Below are 16,509 nucleotides of genomic sequence, written 5' to 3'. Positions count from 1 at the left end.
GAATCCCTTCTGGAAGTAGTGTAGTTGTTTTTCACTCGCCTTATGTGCATTGTGGTGGCGCTATTTGTTTTGGCTAGATTGGTCTTCGCCTTTGTGCGATGTGTAATGTAGTCTCGTCTGTCAACGATGACTTGATGTGTCCTTATTCTACCGCGATGACTTTATGTGGCCTCGCTACTCAATGATGACCATTGTGGCTACCTGTATTTCTCTATTGTGGCTATCATTTATTGTGATAGATCTGTACTGGTGGCACTTGTGCATTTGGCAATTGTGTGTTCGTGGTTGTGGTAGTCTACTAGGGGTTTACTCTTATTTGTCTGTCTGCACAAATTCAATCCAGATCAATTTATTGGTCACTGGAGCTTTGTATTGTACCCAATCACACCCTTGTAATTGTTTGTGTTGATTAATGAAATACCACACTATCGTTTCTTGTCAAAAAAAAAGAAAAAAAAAAAAGAAAGAGTAAATGTTCACTAATAGAAAATAAGTACGGTAATCAACATTTGAATAATAATCTAATCACTAATAACAATGTCTTATAATTTACAAAGTATAATAAAACATTCTCCTTAATATTAGCTTGATGAAAACCCCAAAACTCTATCCTGCCAATAATTTTTAGATACGGACAATAAGACGAGACATGTCCGAAAGCCGTCACGAGGCAAAATCCGTGAGTTCAGACGTGCTTTCGTTTACTTCAACTCACAGGTCCCACCCCACTTCTTTTTCTTCCTTCAATCTCTCTCCCATGTTCTCTGCTCTCTCTGTACCTCCTTCAATCTCCACACCCAGCATTCAACCTCCAAACCCGGCATTCAACCTCCAAACCCAGCATTCAATCTCCAAACCCAGCATTCAATCCTCCCCAGATCCTTAAACCCAGCTCCATTTTTTTTCTACTGATAAATGCATGAGTTAATTTCCAAAACCCAGAACCCGATCCTTAAACCCAGCTCCATTTTTTTTCTACTAATAAATGCATGAGTTAATTTCCAAAACCCAGAACCCAATTTTTTTCTTCCACTTTTTTGCACTAAATTTGCAAAACGCTTTTGTAATTTGGTGTTAGAATTCCAAAAATGATCTCCAAAGGCGCCAACTTTGGCACATTTGTTTCGGTTGGGGTTTTGGTTCTGTGTTGGGTGCACTTTGTGGAGTGCCAGGATGTGGGGGACTATGACCAAATAGACAACCCAGCAGTTATTCCTCTCATCACTCAGATTGTCTACGGCCGTATCTCCAATGTCACTGCAGTCCTCAGCCGACAAATCAGCAATCGTTCCAGCTTCTGCGTGAAGGACCCGTAAGCTGCTTTGTTTTCAACTTTACTATTTTCTGTTTGGTTGCTGAGAATTCAAGTTGTGTAATTGGGGTGTGAATTTAAGTTGATTAATGGAAACATTGGTTAGCTGGTAGTTTATATGTAGATATATTGTTGGACTAGTTTCAATTTAGTTGTGTGACAGAGATTAGTTTGGATGATCAAATTTGTGTTTCAGGGAAGCCGATTGGAACGAGGCGTTTAATTTTTCATCCAATGTGGATTTCTTAACTTCCTGCATTCAAAAAACTAAAGGTATGTAAGTACTTTTGTAATTAGAATGAAGAATAAATTTGACTGTCTGGTTGTTTCTTAAGTAATGCAGGGAATCGAAAAATTGAAAAGATTTTTCATTCGTTTTGTATCTTGGCAATCGAATGTAGGTATTTGATTTGTTCAGTTTGATAATTTATGATGTTCAACAGGAGATGTTATGCGGCGGTTGTGTACAGCAGCTGAAATGAAGTTCTACTTCAATAGTTTCTTTGAAAAATCTGAGACTGCAAATTACTTAAGACCAAACAAGAACTGCAATTTGACCTCATGGATTTCTGGGTGTGAGCCAGGATGGGCTTGTCGTGTTGGCCCAAATGAGCAGGTTGACCTCGAAAATTCACAGGACATCCCTGCCAGGACTCAGAGCTGCCAACCTTGTTGTGAGGGTTTCTTTTGCCCCCATGGTCTTACATGCATGATACGTAAGGCCTTCTATCTTAATATATCCGAGTAATCAACTTATACTTTGTTTCTGTGCAATGTACTTTACCTAATTAAAGGATGCTTCTGATTATTTCGTTGTTTTCTTCCAATTGCCATCATGTTCTTGAAGCTTGCCCATCAGGTTCTTATTGTCCCCAAGCAACGCTGAACAAATCCACCGGTGTGTGTGAACCGTAAGTTCAGATTCTTGCTTTAATGATCTCTTGACTTATGGTGTTCAATAGCTTATTATGTGTAAAAGTTATATTGATATGTTTTTGCAGATACAATTACCAATTACCTCCGGGGCAACCAAATCATACTTGTGGAGGAGCAAATTTATGGGCTGATGTTGGTAGTAGTAGTGAAGTATTTTGTTCAGCTGGATCATATTGCCCAACCACCGTGAAAAGCATTCCTTGTAGTAGCGGGTATTGAATTTCATTCCTACGTCATTTATGGAACTTGTTCGATGTTTAGTTGATTGTGTTCTTGTTATGTTTTTCAGTTATTTTTTACAAGTCTGAACTCGGATCTGACTTATACACTTAGGATGATAAGTTAAAATTGGTCTATGCTACCTTCATATTCTATGTTCTTCCTATTAATCTTTTTTTTTTCTTTTCATTCAAGTGCAGACACTACTGCAGGATGGGTTCTACATCTGAGAAACGTTAGTTTTATTTCATTCTATTTCTCGAACAAAATTTTGATATGTTTCTGGTTGCAGCCCTTTTTTAAGTGGCCACGTCCCTTTTCCTTTAGCCCGGGATTTGCACTTTAATACAATCTGCAAGCATAAAGAAGCTAACCTTTTGCTATTTTATTTTATGTTTCAGGCTGCTTTGCTTTGACTTCCTGCAATCCAAACACTGCAAATCAAAATATGCATGCATATGGAATAATGCTAATTGTAAGCTGGCCATTTTACTTCCTAAACAAAAACCTTATTTTTCATTTTCATAGCTGCACGTTATTGATTGTTCATGTGAGGCGCACTGCTCATTTGAATCAAAGTGCGTATCTGAAATGAAGCAATGAAAAAATGAATTGAAATTTATGATTTTTAATTACTTATGCAGGCAGCTTTGAGTACTCTGCTACTTATTATATACAATTGTTCAGATCAAGTTCTCACCACTAGGGGGAGGAGACGGGCTAAATACCGAGAAGCAGCAGCCAGAAGTGCAAGGGAAACAGCAAAAGCACGCCAAAGATGGAAATCTGCAAAAGAAGCTGCTAAGAAGCATGCAAGTGGATTACAAGCTCACTTATCACGTACCTTTTCTCGAAAAAATGACAGCTCAGAACTTGAGAAACTTAAGATGTTGACTCAATCTAGATCTCACACAGATGATGACCTTTCAATATCACCACATCCAAGTAGATCCGGTGTTTCTCGGTCCTCACCTGTGCCATCAGAAGGAAAGAAAAAGGAACCTACTGAGCTCATGCAGATTATGCATAAAATTGAAGAAGACCCTGAGGGTTATGAAGGTTTCAGTATTGGAGCTGAGGATACGAATGTAGGAAATGTGCCAAAAGGAAAGACGATCAATACTCATAGCCAAATTTTCAAGTATGCTTATGGTCAACTTGAGAAAGAGAAGGCTCAGCTGCAAGAGTACAAGGACCTAACCTTCTCGGGGGTGGTTAAAATGGCAACTAATAACGAAATAAGGAAACGGCCTCTCATTGAGATTTCTTTCAAAGACCTAACGATTACTTTGAAAGCAAAAAACAAGCATCTACTGAGGTGTGTAACTGGTAAAATTAGGCCTGGCCGCATCACTGCTGTTATGGGTCCATCAGGGGCTGGAAAAACAACGTTTCTTTCTGCCCTAGCTGGAAAAGCAATTGGATGCAATACGACTGGTTTAATTCTCATAAATGGAAAGAATACATCAATCCATTCGTATAAAAAAATCGTAGGGTTTGTGCCGCAAGATGATATCGTGCATGGAAACTTGACTGTGGAAGAGAATCTATGGTTCAGTGCTAAGTGCAGGTAACATTCATCTCTTTACAGATTCCACTCTAACAGAATATATACTATTCACATGTTCGCCATCTTTGCTACTAATTTTTTGGTTGTGTGATAGTTTATTGTCAACCTGCAACTAAAAAGTTTACAATGAAGTGATGGTACACAATTCATGAACCCCAAGCAACCATTATAGTATTGTGTGGTTTTTCTGCAAAACGCTGCTACATCCTATAATTTTGACTGCTGCTACATCTTGATGATGAACTTGTGTTTTTTTTTTTTTTTTTTTTTTTGAAGATTATCCGTGGACTTACCACAAGCGGACAAAGTTTTAGTGGTTGAAAGAGTTATCGAGTCCTTGGGGCTTCAAACAGTACGTGGTTCCTTAGTTGGAACGGTGGAGAAGCGAGGAATTTCTGGAGGCCAGAGGAAACGAGTAAATGTTGGCTTGGAAATGGTTATGGAACCTTCACTTTTGATTTTGGATGAGCCCACATCCGGTCTAGACAGCGCCTCTTCTCAGCTACTTCTTAGAGCACTTAGACGGGAAGCTCTTGAAGGGGTAAATATCTGCATGGTGGTTCACCAGCCTAGGTAATCATTGAAAACAAGGTTCTTTACTCTTTATACTTTGAAAGTCCACCATTTCTCTCCTCTTTCGATGTGCATATAATTCTCATATACTTTCATTAATGCAAAACCTTTTTGCATCAGCTATGCCTTGTTCAAGATGTTTGATGATCTGGTACTCCTGGCAAAAGGTGGTCTGACTGTTTATCATGGACCAGCAAAGAAAGTAGAAGAATACTTTGCAGGCCTTGGGATCAATGTCCCAGACCGAGTCAACCCTCCAGACCACTTCATTGACATTTTAGAGGGTGTAGTCGCAACGGAAAGAAGCTCGGGAGTGAGTTATGATGAGCTTCCCATCAGATGGATGCTTCATAATGGGTACTCAGTACCTCCTGAGATGAGGCAGAGTGCCACCGGACTCGCAATGTCATCGATGGATGAAAATTCAAATCGTGAAACAAATTCTTCTGGTGATGATATGATGGAACGGTCTTTTGTCGGAGAGGTATGGCAAGATGTGAAAAGTACTGTGGATCTGCATCGTGATAAGATACAGCTTAATTTCTTGAAATCCAAGGATTTATCGAACCGGAGAATTCCAGGTTTATGTCTACAGTACAGATACTTCCTGGGCAGGTAAGGAATCAAGATTGTGCCAAGTTAAAAAATTTTATTCCACAGAAATTGCTTCATTATTGAAATCTTCAAAATTGAAAACATGGTGTTTTCTGCATTCTTATTGTAATGCTAATGGTTGATCCTCTTTATTTGACGTCATGACAGAGTTGGTAAGCAGAGACTACGGGAAGCTCGCATGCAAGCAGTGGATTATTTGATTTTATTTCTTGCTGGAGCCTGCTTAGGATCACTTTCAAACGTCAGAGATCAGACCTTTGGTGCAGGCGGTTACACTTATACTGTTATTGCAGTTTGTGAGTACAACCAATTATAGGTTTCTTTTTTGTAGACACAAATGCACAAAGCTTTTTTTGTTCCTAACGTCTTGAGTCTTGATTTGATTTCAGCTCTACTGTGCAAAATTGCGGCTTTGAGGTCTTTTTCTCTAGACAGATTACACTATTGGAGAGAGAGTGCTTCGGGGATGAGCAGCTTGGCTTATTTCCTGGCTAAGGATACTATTGATCATTTTAATACAGTGATAAAACCTGTAGTGTATTTGTCTATGTTCTACTTCTTTACCAACCCAAGATCTAGGTTTGCAGATAACTACGTTGTTCTGGTCTGCCTTGTGTATTGTGTAACTGGTATAGCCTACGCGTTAGCAGTCTCTTTCGAACAAGGTGCAGCCCAACTAGTAAGTATCTCATTTAACATATTCTCAGTTTCGCATTCAGTGAACTCCATTGATATTTTACTGACAAACGGATTGCTTGCAGTTATCGGTACTCCTTCCAGTTGTTTTGACTCTTATAGCAACACGGCAGCAAGATAGTGAATTTATGAAGATTTTAGCTAAGTTGTGCTACCCGAGGTGGGCGTTGGAGGCATTAGTGACTGCAAATGCTGAAAGGTACTCCACAAATTAATCTAAATGGAACATGGGAAATGTTTACGAGCTTTGTTTGTGAACTAGTATACAGATGTATGTACTTGGAACTTCTAGTCGATTGGTTAAAACTGTCATTTTGATCTGTATGCTTTTGTTTCCTTTTTGCTACAGGTATGCCGGAGTATGGCTGATAACTCGCTGCGGGTCACTTCTAAAAACCGGCTATAATCTTCATAACTGGAATCTTTGTATAATCATCCTAACATTCATCGGTGTAGTTAGTCGGGCGATAGCATTCTTTTGTATGGTGACCTTTCAGAAGAAGTGAGTGAGATCATAGATCAACAGTCAGCGTTGATAGGGAAGGCATTGTCCAAAGCAGATAAGGTAAAATGTATGTTAGGAGCTGTTGAGCACCACGCCTCGATGCTTTGTGTGGGTTCAGGTTTTGTTACTAGTAAGATGTATACATCTCCCATGAGATTGCTCTGGAAATTGAATCTGAATCTGAAGCTGTATATTTTTTATAGGTTAATCTTTTTTTAACTAGGTTTTCTTAGCTATTTCCCAACACAACCTCAGCAACCCCAAGACCTAAATTAAAGCCGACAAAATTCGCACAAACAACTCACAACACTAAAATCTGGTATAAATCATATCTAAGTCTCGATCAAAGCACGAGAAAAGATGAAAAGCAAATTGAATACTCAAAAATATTATTTTGTAGATTTTGTAGACAAAAATAATAAAGAAAACTACAAATTGTCAAAACGGTTACATAACTAAAGGACTACATCTTTACACAGTGGTTGTTATTTATTTTTCTTATTTACTCATATGAAAAAAAAAGTGGTTTCTAATATTTACTTGGCATTAAAAAGAGAACTAGCACCTGAAATAATTAAAATGTCAAACCAGTTACCTTCATGGGTTAAAAAATGTTCGCAATGTAAGGTTTTTGTTTGTAACCAACAAATTAATTAAGTACTTCGGTTTTATCGAAAACAAGAGTATAAAAAGATGTGCACTCTAGTCTCTCTACCATACTCAGATCCATTAACAAAGTGGTCGAGTAACATGAATGATAAATTATAGGATAGATTGAACTGTCAAACTGTGAATTCACTGCTTAAGAAAAACCACAGCCAAACTTTGGCAATTTCTTTGGATCAAGAGAATTATTTAGAGATTTTGATTTACACTCTTTCTATAGACATAGATCTATATATGCTTCCATATCTTAATTAGCCCTATTTCTCATCATTTTTTCATTTTTTTTGGTACACTCATGAGTCCATTCATGAAGTCGCCCTACCAATATTTCATTGTATTCATTGTTTGTTTATGTCCTCTATCCACTAACTCATCAACATTGATCAAAGTTCCTTTGCCGGTGTTCAAAAATTCATTGGAGAAAACCATGGATGTTGTACTAAATGTTGCATCCACCATGTCACATATGCATGTTGAAAAACATGATGATGGTCGAAATGCTAACGATGCTATTCCATATTGTGCGGATTTGCTTGGTTCAACGGCTCAAGTCTTGAATTGGTCCCTTTCAACAATTCATGATCTAAAAGGTGTCTTTTATTTTTCAATTTATTATCATATACCTCTAGCTCAATTTATCTCTTAGTTTTTTTTTTTTTTTTTCATTTGATACAGATATTTTTTTTAATCAATATTCGATTTGGATTACAACAAGTAAAAAACTGTTATGCTTAGGGATGGAATTTAATTATTTCATTGTAGCAACACAGACACATACAACATATATCATTATACAAGTGTAGGAACTTGAAAAAAAATAAAAAAATTCTTCCACTTGTATGATAATATATGGCGAACTGCCCCGTATTTCAAGTGCATTGAAAAATCTCTCCAACAAGAATGCACAATTCACAACAAGAAGTTGATAATTTATGTTGCAACTTTCTTCAAAGCTTATCGTAAATCCTATAAATTGAATTCATCCTCTACAACATAATTAGTTAAGTATAATAATCGATTACTAATGTATGAGAATATATTCCATTAATTAATTAACAAAAGGCTGTTCTTATTAACCTATCCAATGAAAAATTTATACAGATGATGTGATTTCACATATGGGAGCATGGTCGAACAGCTCTCTTTCAAGGCACAAGACATGCATGGAAGCCTTCGAAGGAACCAACTCCATTCTTGCAGGAAGCCTCAAACGAGTGACCACATCAATACATGGCCTCCTTGGCATGTTGCACGCTCACCAAACAGCTGATTTTGTTGGCTCTATTCGGACGTCTAAACACATTAGACCTTGGCTGCAGAGACCAAACTTAATCGTTTCTCACGACGGGAGTGGAGCTTTCAAGCTAATATCCGACGCCATCGCGGCTGCACCCGATCATAGCCGGCAGTACTATGTAATTTTTGTTAAGAGAGGAGTTTACTATGAGTACGTGAATATTGATGCCAAAAAGTCTAATCTGGTTTTGGTTGGAGAGGGCATGGACAATACTATCATATCTGGCAACAGAAGCAATGGGACTGGTTGGGTCACATCTGATTCAGCAACATTCAGTAAGAGGCCAAAACTTTATCAAATTGCTTTTACAAAACAAATAAAAACTTTCGCCAATGATCACAAGATTAGTAGAACACTTGGCATGTTCTAAGGTCACAGGTTGTGGAAACAGTCTCTTTGCATAGCAAGGGTAAGGTTGTGTACGATGGTTGTTTCCTCCGACTCTCACAAAATGGGAAACCTTGTTGGCTTGAAGTCATGCTTTTACTTGTATGTTATGTTTTGGTACCCATCATAAGTGTTCTATTAATAGGCTATTGGATTATCAATTTGAAGATCACTTTTAAGAGTCTAAGACAATGAATATCAATAGGCTAATGGGTAGCTAATTTGCAGCTCAACTTGTTAACCGAGTTACAAGGCCTTGCAGTAGTATCAATTGTTTGAGTTAGGGGTATTTTCATCCTTATAATTTCAACTCATTAAAATGAGTTATTCTCTGAATTTTTGGAGAAAATGTTTCTCTTTTACCATTGTTTCAAGATTGCCAAATACAGTGCTTATCATTTACTAACATTCAAACCTAATTATTGAAACTTCACATGAGCTATTCTAATATTTCTCCATAATTTTTGTGTGAATTAATTCCTTCTCTCCCTTTATGTAGCTGTAAAAGCCGACGGTTTCATTGCCGTCAACATTGGTTTTGTAAACACAGCAGGACCATACAACATGCAGGCAGTTGCACTCCGGTCCCAAGGAGATCGATCAGCTTTCTTCCGGTGCAGTTTAAGTGGGTACCAAGACACATTGCTAGTGCATGACGGCCGCCAGTTCTTCAGAATGTGCAAAATAAGTGGCACAGTTGACTTCATCTTTGGCTACGGCACTGCCGTTTTCCAAAAATGTACAATTATTTCCAAGCAAAACCGTAAAGGTGGCCAAAACGAGATCAGTGCTCATGGTCGTTTTAATCAAAACGATCCCACGGGCTTCTCTTTCCAGTTTTGTAATATTGTATGTGATAATTCATATGGTACTGTATCTGTTGAGAATCAAACTCCCACGTACTTGGGTCGACCTTGGGGAAATTGCTCACGTACCGTTTTCATGCAGTCACAATTAGATGCAGTTATAAGGCCAGAGGGTTGGCATGAATGGAGTGGAGATTTTGGGCTGAAAACTCTGTATTATGGTGAGTACATGAATGAGGGGCCGGGTTCGAACCTTACGCGCCGGATCAAATGGCCGGGTTACCATGTGATTACTGACCCATCCGTGGCTGATGAGTTTACAGTTGCCAAGTTTATTGGTGGCAATTCATGGCTGCCATCCACAGGCATCCCATATGCACCAGGGTTATTGAAGGATCGATAAGTTGAACCAAAGAATAAATTAACTGGAAGGAGATGCACGTTGGGAGGTTTGGTAAGGTTGGGAGGGTGAACCAAATCAACTTGCATTGGATCACAATTTCTTTTTTCTATATGCCCATTGGATCACAATTTTTTTTTTTAATGTAATTTACCCTTCAAGAGTATTTGCTTTGACTTTTCATAATATCTTTTTTTTTTTATCATTTTGGGGAGGAGGATTCAGACATCCTTCAACAATATAAAGAAAGTATGTATCCCAGAAAACAAGGAACATTAATAACACAAAATCAAACCCTAAATCTCTTGATTCTGAAAATATCAAGAACAAGGAGTGCAGTTTTCAGTTAGAGATATGACTTTGTGCATAAGAAAACTCTAATTCATTCAATATTCAAGAGAAATGCACAGAACAAGGATTACACCCCAACTTCTACTATTATTTAGAGGTAGCAGGAATACCACTTACATTGAATCAAGTCGACACCGTTATTTTAAACTACAAACTAGCATTTACCTACACATTTTGTGTGTATAAACACTTTTTTTTTTTTAAATGAGAAGAAGAGAGGGAGAGGGAAAGAGAACGTGGGGGGAGTGGGAAATTTTTGTGTTTGGTTTTTTTTTTTTTTTTTTTTTTTTTTTTAAATATTGGAGGTATTTTAACATCATTAGTAGGTAAGGTTTCAATAAAAAACAATAAAATTTGGACCCATAAAATTACATTATTGCCCATCATTTTTTTTTGTGTGATAGAAGACTAAATAGTATTTTCACTATTTTTTGGTTGACAAAGAGAATTTCATTAATTAAAAGAGATTAATAAGATTCTGGTTGTCAACCAAAACTCTACAAAATTACCATTCTAACCTCAAATTAAAACTGAATAGAAATAAAAATTATGAACAATCTAGTCATTACAAGAACACCAATTTTAACCTCACAGCCATGTAAACATAGCAGCTCTAATTAAAATAAAATTAAATAAAAAAACCCACTTCTCTCTTCTTCCTCTCTCTGCATCTCTCGCCAGAAAAATCCTCAATCGCTCCTCCAACGTCTCATCACGCTCAACTGATCCACTTTCTTAAAGCCACCCAATGGAGGTAGTTCACCGATGGATGACTAAGACTGAAAATTATGGTTTAGCTTTTTGTCGCAAGCCCTATATGAAAAGGATTGTTTTTGCTGATTTGTTGACCATGTTCAGCATCATATTCACAAATATCCCTAAAAAAAATGCATCTTTTTCTCACTTTATAAACTGAGTTGTAGTTTTGTGAATGCGACGAAACGTAGAAAATTAAAAGAAAATTTAATTGCCCATATATCGCGTGTGTGCCATGTTGGAATTAAATAGAATTTGGTTTTGATCTAATGGTTGAGAAGGAAGAAACCAACAGTTAAGTGAATGCTTAGTTTCATAGGACAAGTGTATGCTTTAGATTACTGTTTGTGAATCAAGGGCTGATATTGCTCTAGACTAGCTTGTAAGAGAAAAGTCCAATGTGTTGACATTTAATGAAAATATCTGTGCTTGCTCGACAAAGAGAGCACTGCACATTCCTCTGAAATTCTACTTCTTGTTCCTTGTCAATTTCCAGAAATACATGATACCAATTACAAATCAAACCACAAGAATTTATCATGGCCTCCGAGCTTAGGTTCTGATCAATTTTAGGACTGGGCGTTTTGTGCGCTTCGTATCTCTGAAAAGAAAAAGGGGAAAAACAAACCCAGATTTTGAAAAACCTCATCTGTTCTTACAAAGTCTCACATGGCTACCTCGAGCAATGGAGGAGATCTGAGGGCTCCTATCTTTAATGGGTCCAACTACGATTTTTGGTCCATCAAGATGAAGACCATATTCAAATCATATGATCTCTGGAATTTGGTGGACAAGGGTTTTGAAATCGTAGAAACTGAAGATGAGTCTAGCGATGAAGATCAAAAGTCTGTGAAGAGCTCAATGAAGGTTAATGAAACCAGAGATGCAAAAGCTCTTGGTATCATTCAAGGGGCAGTGTTTGATAAGATCTTTCCTCGAATCTCAAACTTTGAAACCTCCAAGACTGCGTGGGATGTTCTTCAACAAAAAATTTGTGGTGATAAAAAGGTTAGATCTGTCAAACTACAATGTTTAAGGAGAGATTTTGAGTACACTAGGATGAATGATGGAGAAGCTCTATCTGCTTATTTAACAAGAATGACTGACATTGTGAACCAAATGAAAACTCTTGGTGAAGAACTGTCAAACCAAAGATTAGTGCAGAAGAAACTTATTAGCTTGCCTAAATCCTATGATTCCATCACATCTATTATAGAAGAAACTAAGGACCTTGACTCTATTGAGGTTCAGGAAGTGATTGGCACATTGAAAGGCTATGAGCAAAGATTAAACATGCACTCTGAAAACTTAGCTGAAAAGACTTTTGCTAGCCTAAGTGTGACTGAGGGAGATAGCAGTTACAAGACTTAGGGGAATAACTCAAATTAAAAGAAATTCTGGAAAAGAAAAGGGAAGAAATGGGACAACAAGCATACTCCACAATCAAAATCAGAAACTAGCAGTGATTCTACCAAAACCAAGCGTAAAATCTGTGACAAATTACACTATGGTGTTTGTTGGTTCAAGGGAAAACCTAAATGCACCAAGTGTGACAGGTTTGGCCATTTAGCAAAAGATTATAATCCAAGAAGGAACCAAGCTGTCAACTATGCACATAGAGCAGAAGAAGAGGAAGTAAATGTCTTTTATGCCTATAGTGTTGCAAGAACTGAAAATAAGACAGGAATCTGGTATATTGACAGTGGATGCAGTAATCATATGACTGCATATGAATCCTTGTTAAACAACATTGACAGAAGCTTCAATTGCAGAGTTAAAATGGGGAATGGACAACTCGTGGAAGCTACTGGAAAAGGAACTCTTGTTCTAGAGACAAAGGGTGGAAGAAGATTCATCAAGGATGTGATACTTGTACTTGGCCTTGATAAGAATCTCCTTAGTATGGGACAGATGATTGCTCATGGTTATTTCTTACTTTTTGGAGACAATATGGTGGAGATCTTTGATGACAGAAGCCTCCAAAACTTGGTAACACAAGTTGGCATGATAGGAAACAAAAGTTTTCCACTTATGCTAGATTACAATGACTCAATTGCTCTAAAAACAAGCGTTGCAGAAAACTCTTGCTTATGGGACAAGAGGTTTGGACATCTCAACTTTCACAGTTTAAAGAGATTGGAGAAATTACAAATGGTGACTGGTCTTCCTGAGTTACAAGAGACTAAAGAACCTTGTGAAGGTTGCATATTGGGGAAGCATCATATGGACTCTTTCGAAATTGGAAATGCATGGAGAGCAAGCCAACCTCTAGAACTCATTCACACAGATGTGTGTGGTCCAATGAAGACACCTACACTCAGTGGAAACAGATACTTTCTGTTATTCATTGATGACTGCACCAGGATGGTTTGGGTATACTTTATGAGAAACAAGAGTGAAGTTTTTTCAATCTTCAAGAAATTCAAGGTGATGGTTGAACTTTAGAGTGGTCTCAAGATTAAAAGACTAAGAAGTGACAGAGGTGGTGAGTTTACTTCATTTGAGTTCCAAGAATTCTGTGAAGAAACAGGATTATAGAAGCAATTGACAGTGGCCTACACACCACAACAGAATGGTGTAGCTGAGAGGAAGAACAAGACTGTGGTTGAAATGACCAAGTCAATGCTGCATGATAAGAAAATGCCACTTTCCCTTTGGCGTGAGGCTGTCAATACATCTGTGTATCTTCTAAACAGGTGTCCAACTAAAGCACTTGAGAAGAAAACACCTTTTGAGGCATTTAGTGGTAGAAAACCAAGTGTGAAACACTTGAAGGTGTTCGGATCAATCTGCTATGCACAAATACCATCTCAATTAAGACACAAGCTTGAAATCAACAGTATCAAGTGTGTTCTTATAGGCTATGGAAGCTGTGAAAAGGGCTATAGGCTTTACAATATTGAGTCACATAAAGTAATTATCTCAAGAGATGTGGTGTTCAAGGAGAATGAAGCATGGAATTGGGAAACCAATAACATTGACACCATATCATTTCCATTAACTATGGAAGAAGCACAAGCTGATATGCAAATTGAGAATGAACCTGTTATACAGGATGGAAGTCAAAATAATTTTTCAACACCAACACAAGGATCTCAGCCCTCTACTTCAAATGCAGAAGGACAAGAATTGCAAGATTCCTCCCCAGAAACAACTCCATTAAGAATGAGGAGTTTAGATGAGATCTATGCAGTATGTAACTATTGTGTTGCTGAACCAAAGAGTTTTGAAGAAGCTGAAATGGATCAATCTTGGCAGAAAGCAATGAGTGAAGAAATTGCCATGATTGAGAAAAACTCTTCTTGAAAATTGGTAAATAGACCGAGTGATAAATCTGTGATAGGTTGAAATGGATCTATAAGACCAAACTGAATTTGGATGGATCTATACAGAAGAACAAAGCAAGATTGGTTGCCAAAGGCTACTCACAACAACCTAGGGTAGATTTCAATGAAACCTTTGCCCCAGTGGCAAGGTTAGATACCATTAGAATCTTGATTGCTCTTGCTGCTCAAAAGGGATGGAAACTTCACCAGTTAGATGTTAAATCTGCCTTTCTAAATGGCACTCTGGAAGAAGAAGTGTATGTGGATCAACCATAAGGATTTGAAGTTCCAAATGAAGAAGAGAATGTGTATAAGTTAAACAAGGCTCTGTATGGACTCAAGCAAGCCCCCAGGGCTTGGTACAGTGAGATAGACTCCTATTTCAGCAAAAGTGGATTTAACAAAAGTCCTAGTGAAGCTACCTTGTATACAAAAACTGGTGAGAACTCTGATATGCTTATTGTGTCTATATATGTTGATGATGTGGTCTTTACTGGTAATTGTGAAGAAATGATTGAAGAATTCAAAAAGGACATGATGAGACAATATGAGATGACGAATCTTGGCTTGTTGCATCGCTTCTTGGGAATTGGAGTAATACAAGAAGTTACTGGGATTTTCATACATCAACAGAAGTATGCACAATCATTGCTTGAAAGATTCAATCTGGAAGGATGCAAATCTATGGCAATACCATTGATCACAAATGAGAAACTTTGTAAAGTGGATGGTTCTGAACCTGTTGATGAAAGCCTATACAGAAAAATGGTTGGGAGTCTACTTTACTTGACTACCATAAGGCCTGACATTATGTATGCAGTCAGTTTCTTATCAAGGTTCATGCAGAATCCCACAAGAATTCACATGGGAACTGCCAAGAGAGTACTCAGGTATATCTCAAGGACCTTGGACTATGGAATCAAGTATGAAAAGGGAGAAGAAGCAATCCTAGTAGGCTTTTGTGACAGTGATTGGGGTGGTAATGAAGATGACATGAGAAGTACTTCAGGATATGCATTTGCATTTGGTTCTGTGATATTTTCTTGGGCCTCTGTCAAGCAACTAAGTGTTGCACTGTCTACGGCTGAGGCAGAGTATGTGAGTGCTGCAGTGGCTACCTCTCAAGCTATATGGTTGAGGTTTGTGTTAAAGGATTTTGGTGAAATGCAAGTGGATGCTACACCACTTATGTGTGACAACACATCATCAATAGCTATGACCAAAAATCCTATTTTTCACCAGAAAACCAAGCATATCAAAAGGAAGTTTCACTTCATAAGGGAAGCCTTGCAGGAGAATACCATTGAACTGATCTACTGCAAATCACAAGATCAAATGGCAGACATCTTTACCAAAGCTCTACCAAAGGAAAGATTTGTCTATCTCAGATGAATGACCATAATTCATTTAAAGGGGAGTGTTGGAATTAAATAGAATTTGGTTTTGATCTAATGGTTGAGAAGGAAGAAACCAACAGTTAAGTGAATGCTTAGTCTCATAGGATAAGTGTATGCTTTAGATTACTGTTTGTGAATCAGGGGCTGATATTGCTCTAGACTAGCTTGTAAGAGAAAAGTCCAATGTGTTGATATTTAATGAAAATATCTATGCTTGCTCGACAGAGAGAGCACTGCACATTCCTTTGAAATTCTACTTCTTGTTCCTTGTCAATTTCCAGAAATACATGATACCAACTACAAATTAAACCACAAGAATTTATCATGCCAGTTGCTAATTATAAATAAATAAATCATAAATGTAGCACACTACTATTTGAAACTTTTTAAATACAATTTATATTACCACTTTAATTTATACTAATGGGAGGGTTTGAATTCAGGATCCAACGAGTTTAAAAGGAGGATTCTAACCATTAGGTAAATCCATCACATGCAATATATGAATGGATTCCCCATGTGAAAATCTATCCCAATCCAATAGTCCATGTGGTTAACTTTTACTACCTAAATCATTAGTATTATGATTTAGTATTATTCTTCCTCACTTGTAATTGAAAAGTCATCGCTCTAGCCAATTTGACTAAACTTATGTATGCATGTGGTAGTGGCCATATCAAGGCACCCTCAAATTATA

At 37.6% G+C, this 16,509-nt stretch overlaps 2 protein-coding genes across 2 annotated transcripts; both read left to right on the top strand.

Annotated features, from left to right (window-relative positions):
* The first annotated feature begins 628 nt into the window (after window positions 1-628).
* LOC125468864 (ABC transporter G family member 24-like) lies at window positions 629-6,645 on the top strand. The gene is made up of 14 exons (XM_048565432.1): window positions 629-1,312; window positions 1,509-1,585; window positions 1,756-2,028; window positions 2,160-2,223; window positions 2,314-2,460; window positions 2,668-2,702; window positions 2,869-2,942; window positions 3,112-4,037; window positions 4,314-4,610; window positions 4,731-5,225; window positions 5,373-5,521; window positions 5,615-5,904; window positions 5,987-6,120; window positions 6,271-6,645. Exons 1-14 carry the CDS (start codon window positions 1,089-1,091, stop codon window positions 6,425-6,427), a joined length of 3,342 nt encoding a protein of 1,113 aa, XP_048421389.1. The 5' UTR covers window positions 629-1,088; the 3' UTR covers window positions 6,428-6,645.
* Window positions 6,646-8,210: 1,565 nt separating this feature from the next.
* Window positions 8,211-10,165, top strand: LOC125468783 (pectinesterase/pectinesterase inhibitor PPE8B-like). Its single transcript, XM_048565240.1, has 2 exons — window positions 8,211-8,664; window positions 9,276-10,165. The coding sequence occupies exons 1-2, from the start codon at window positions 8,211-8,213 to the stop codon at window positions 9,983-9,985; spliced, it is 1,164 nt and encodes a 387-aa protein (XP_048421197.1). The 3' UTR covers window positions 9,986-10,165.
* The last annotated feature ends 6,344 nt before the right edge of the window (window positions 10,166-16,509 follow it).

Source organism: the organism of the source record quoted next, unplaced genomic scaffold, assembly GCF_019419815.1.
Source record: "Pyrus x bretschneideri cultivar Hongxiangsu unplaced genomic scaffold, Pyrus_bretschneideri_v1 Contig4, whole genome shotgun sequence".
In the NCBI taxonomy this organism is placed as follows: Eukaryota; Viridiplantae; Streptophyta; class Magnoliopsida; order Rosales; family Rosaceae; genus Pyrus; species Pyrus x bretschneideri.
The sequence above is the reverse complement of the archived record's forward strand: the minus strand, read 5'-3'. Positions and strand labels throughout refer to the sequence as shown.

What these genes read in the sequence shown, in the direction of transcription:
- LOC125468783 (XM_048565240.1), top strand. Translation starts at nt 8,211, where the DNA reads ATGGGAGCATGGTCGAACAGCTCTCTTTCAAGGCACAAGACATGCATG. An exon ending in ATCTGATTCAGCAACATTCA is followed by an intron (nt 8,665 to 9,275) that starts GTAAGAGGCCAA and finishes CCCTTTATGTAG; the next exon opens with CTGTAAAAGCCGACGGTTTC.
- LOC125468864 (XM_048565432.1), top strand. Translation starts at nt 1,089, where the DNA reads ATGATCTCCAAAGGCGCCAACTTTGGCACATTTGTTTCGGTTGGGGTT. An exon ending in ATGGTGGTTCACCAGCCTAG is followed by an intron (nt 4,611 to 4,730) that starts GTAATCATTGAA and finishes TTTTTGCATCAG; the next exon opens with CTATGCCTTGTTCAAGATGT. An exon ending in TACAGATACTTCCTGGGCAG is followed by an intron (nt 5,226 to 5,372) that starts GTAAGGAATCAA and finishes ACGTCATGACAG; the next exon opens with AGTTGGTAAGCAGAGACTAC.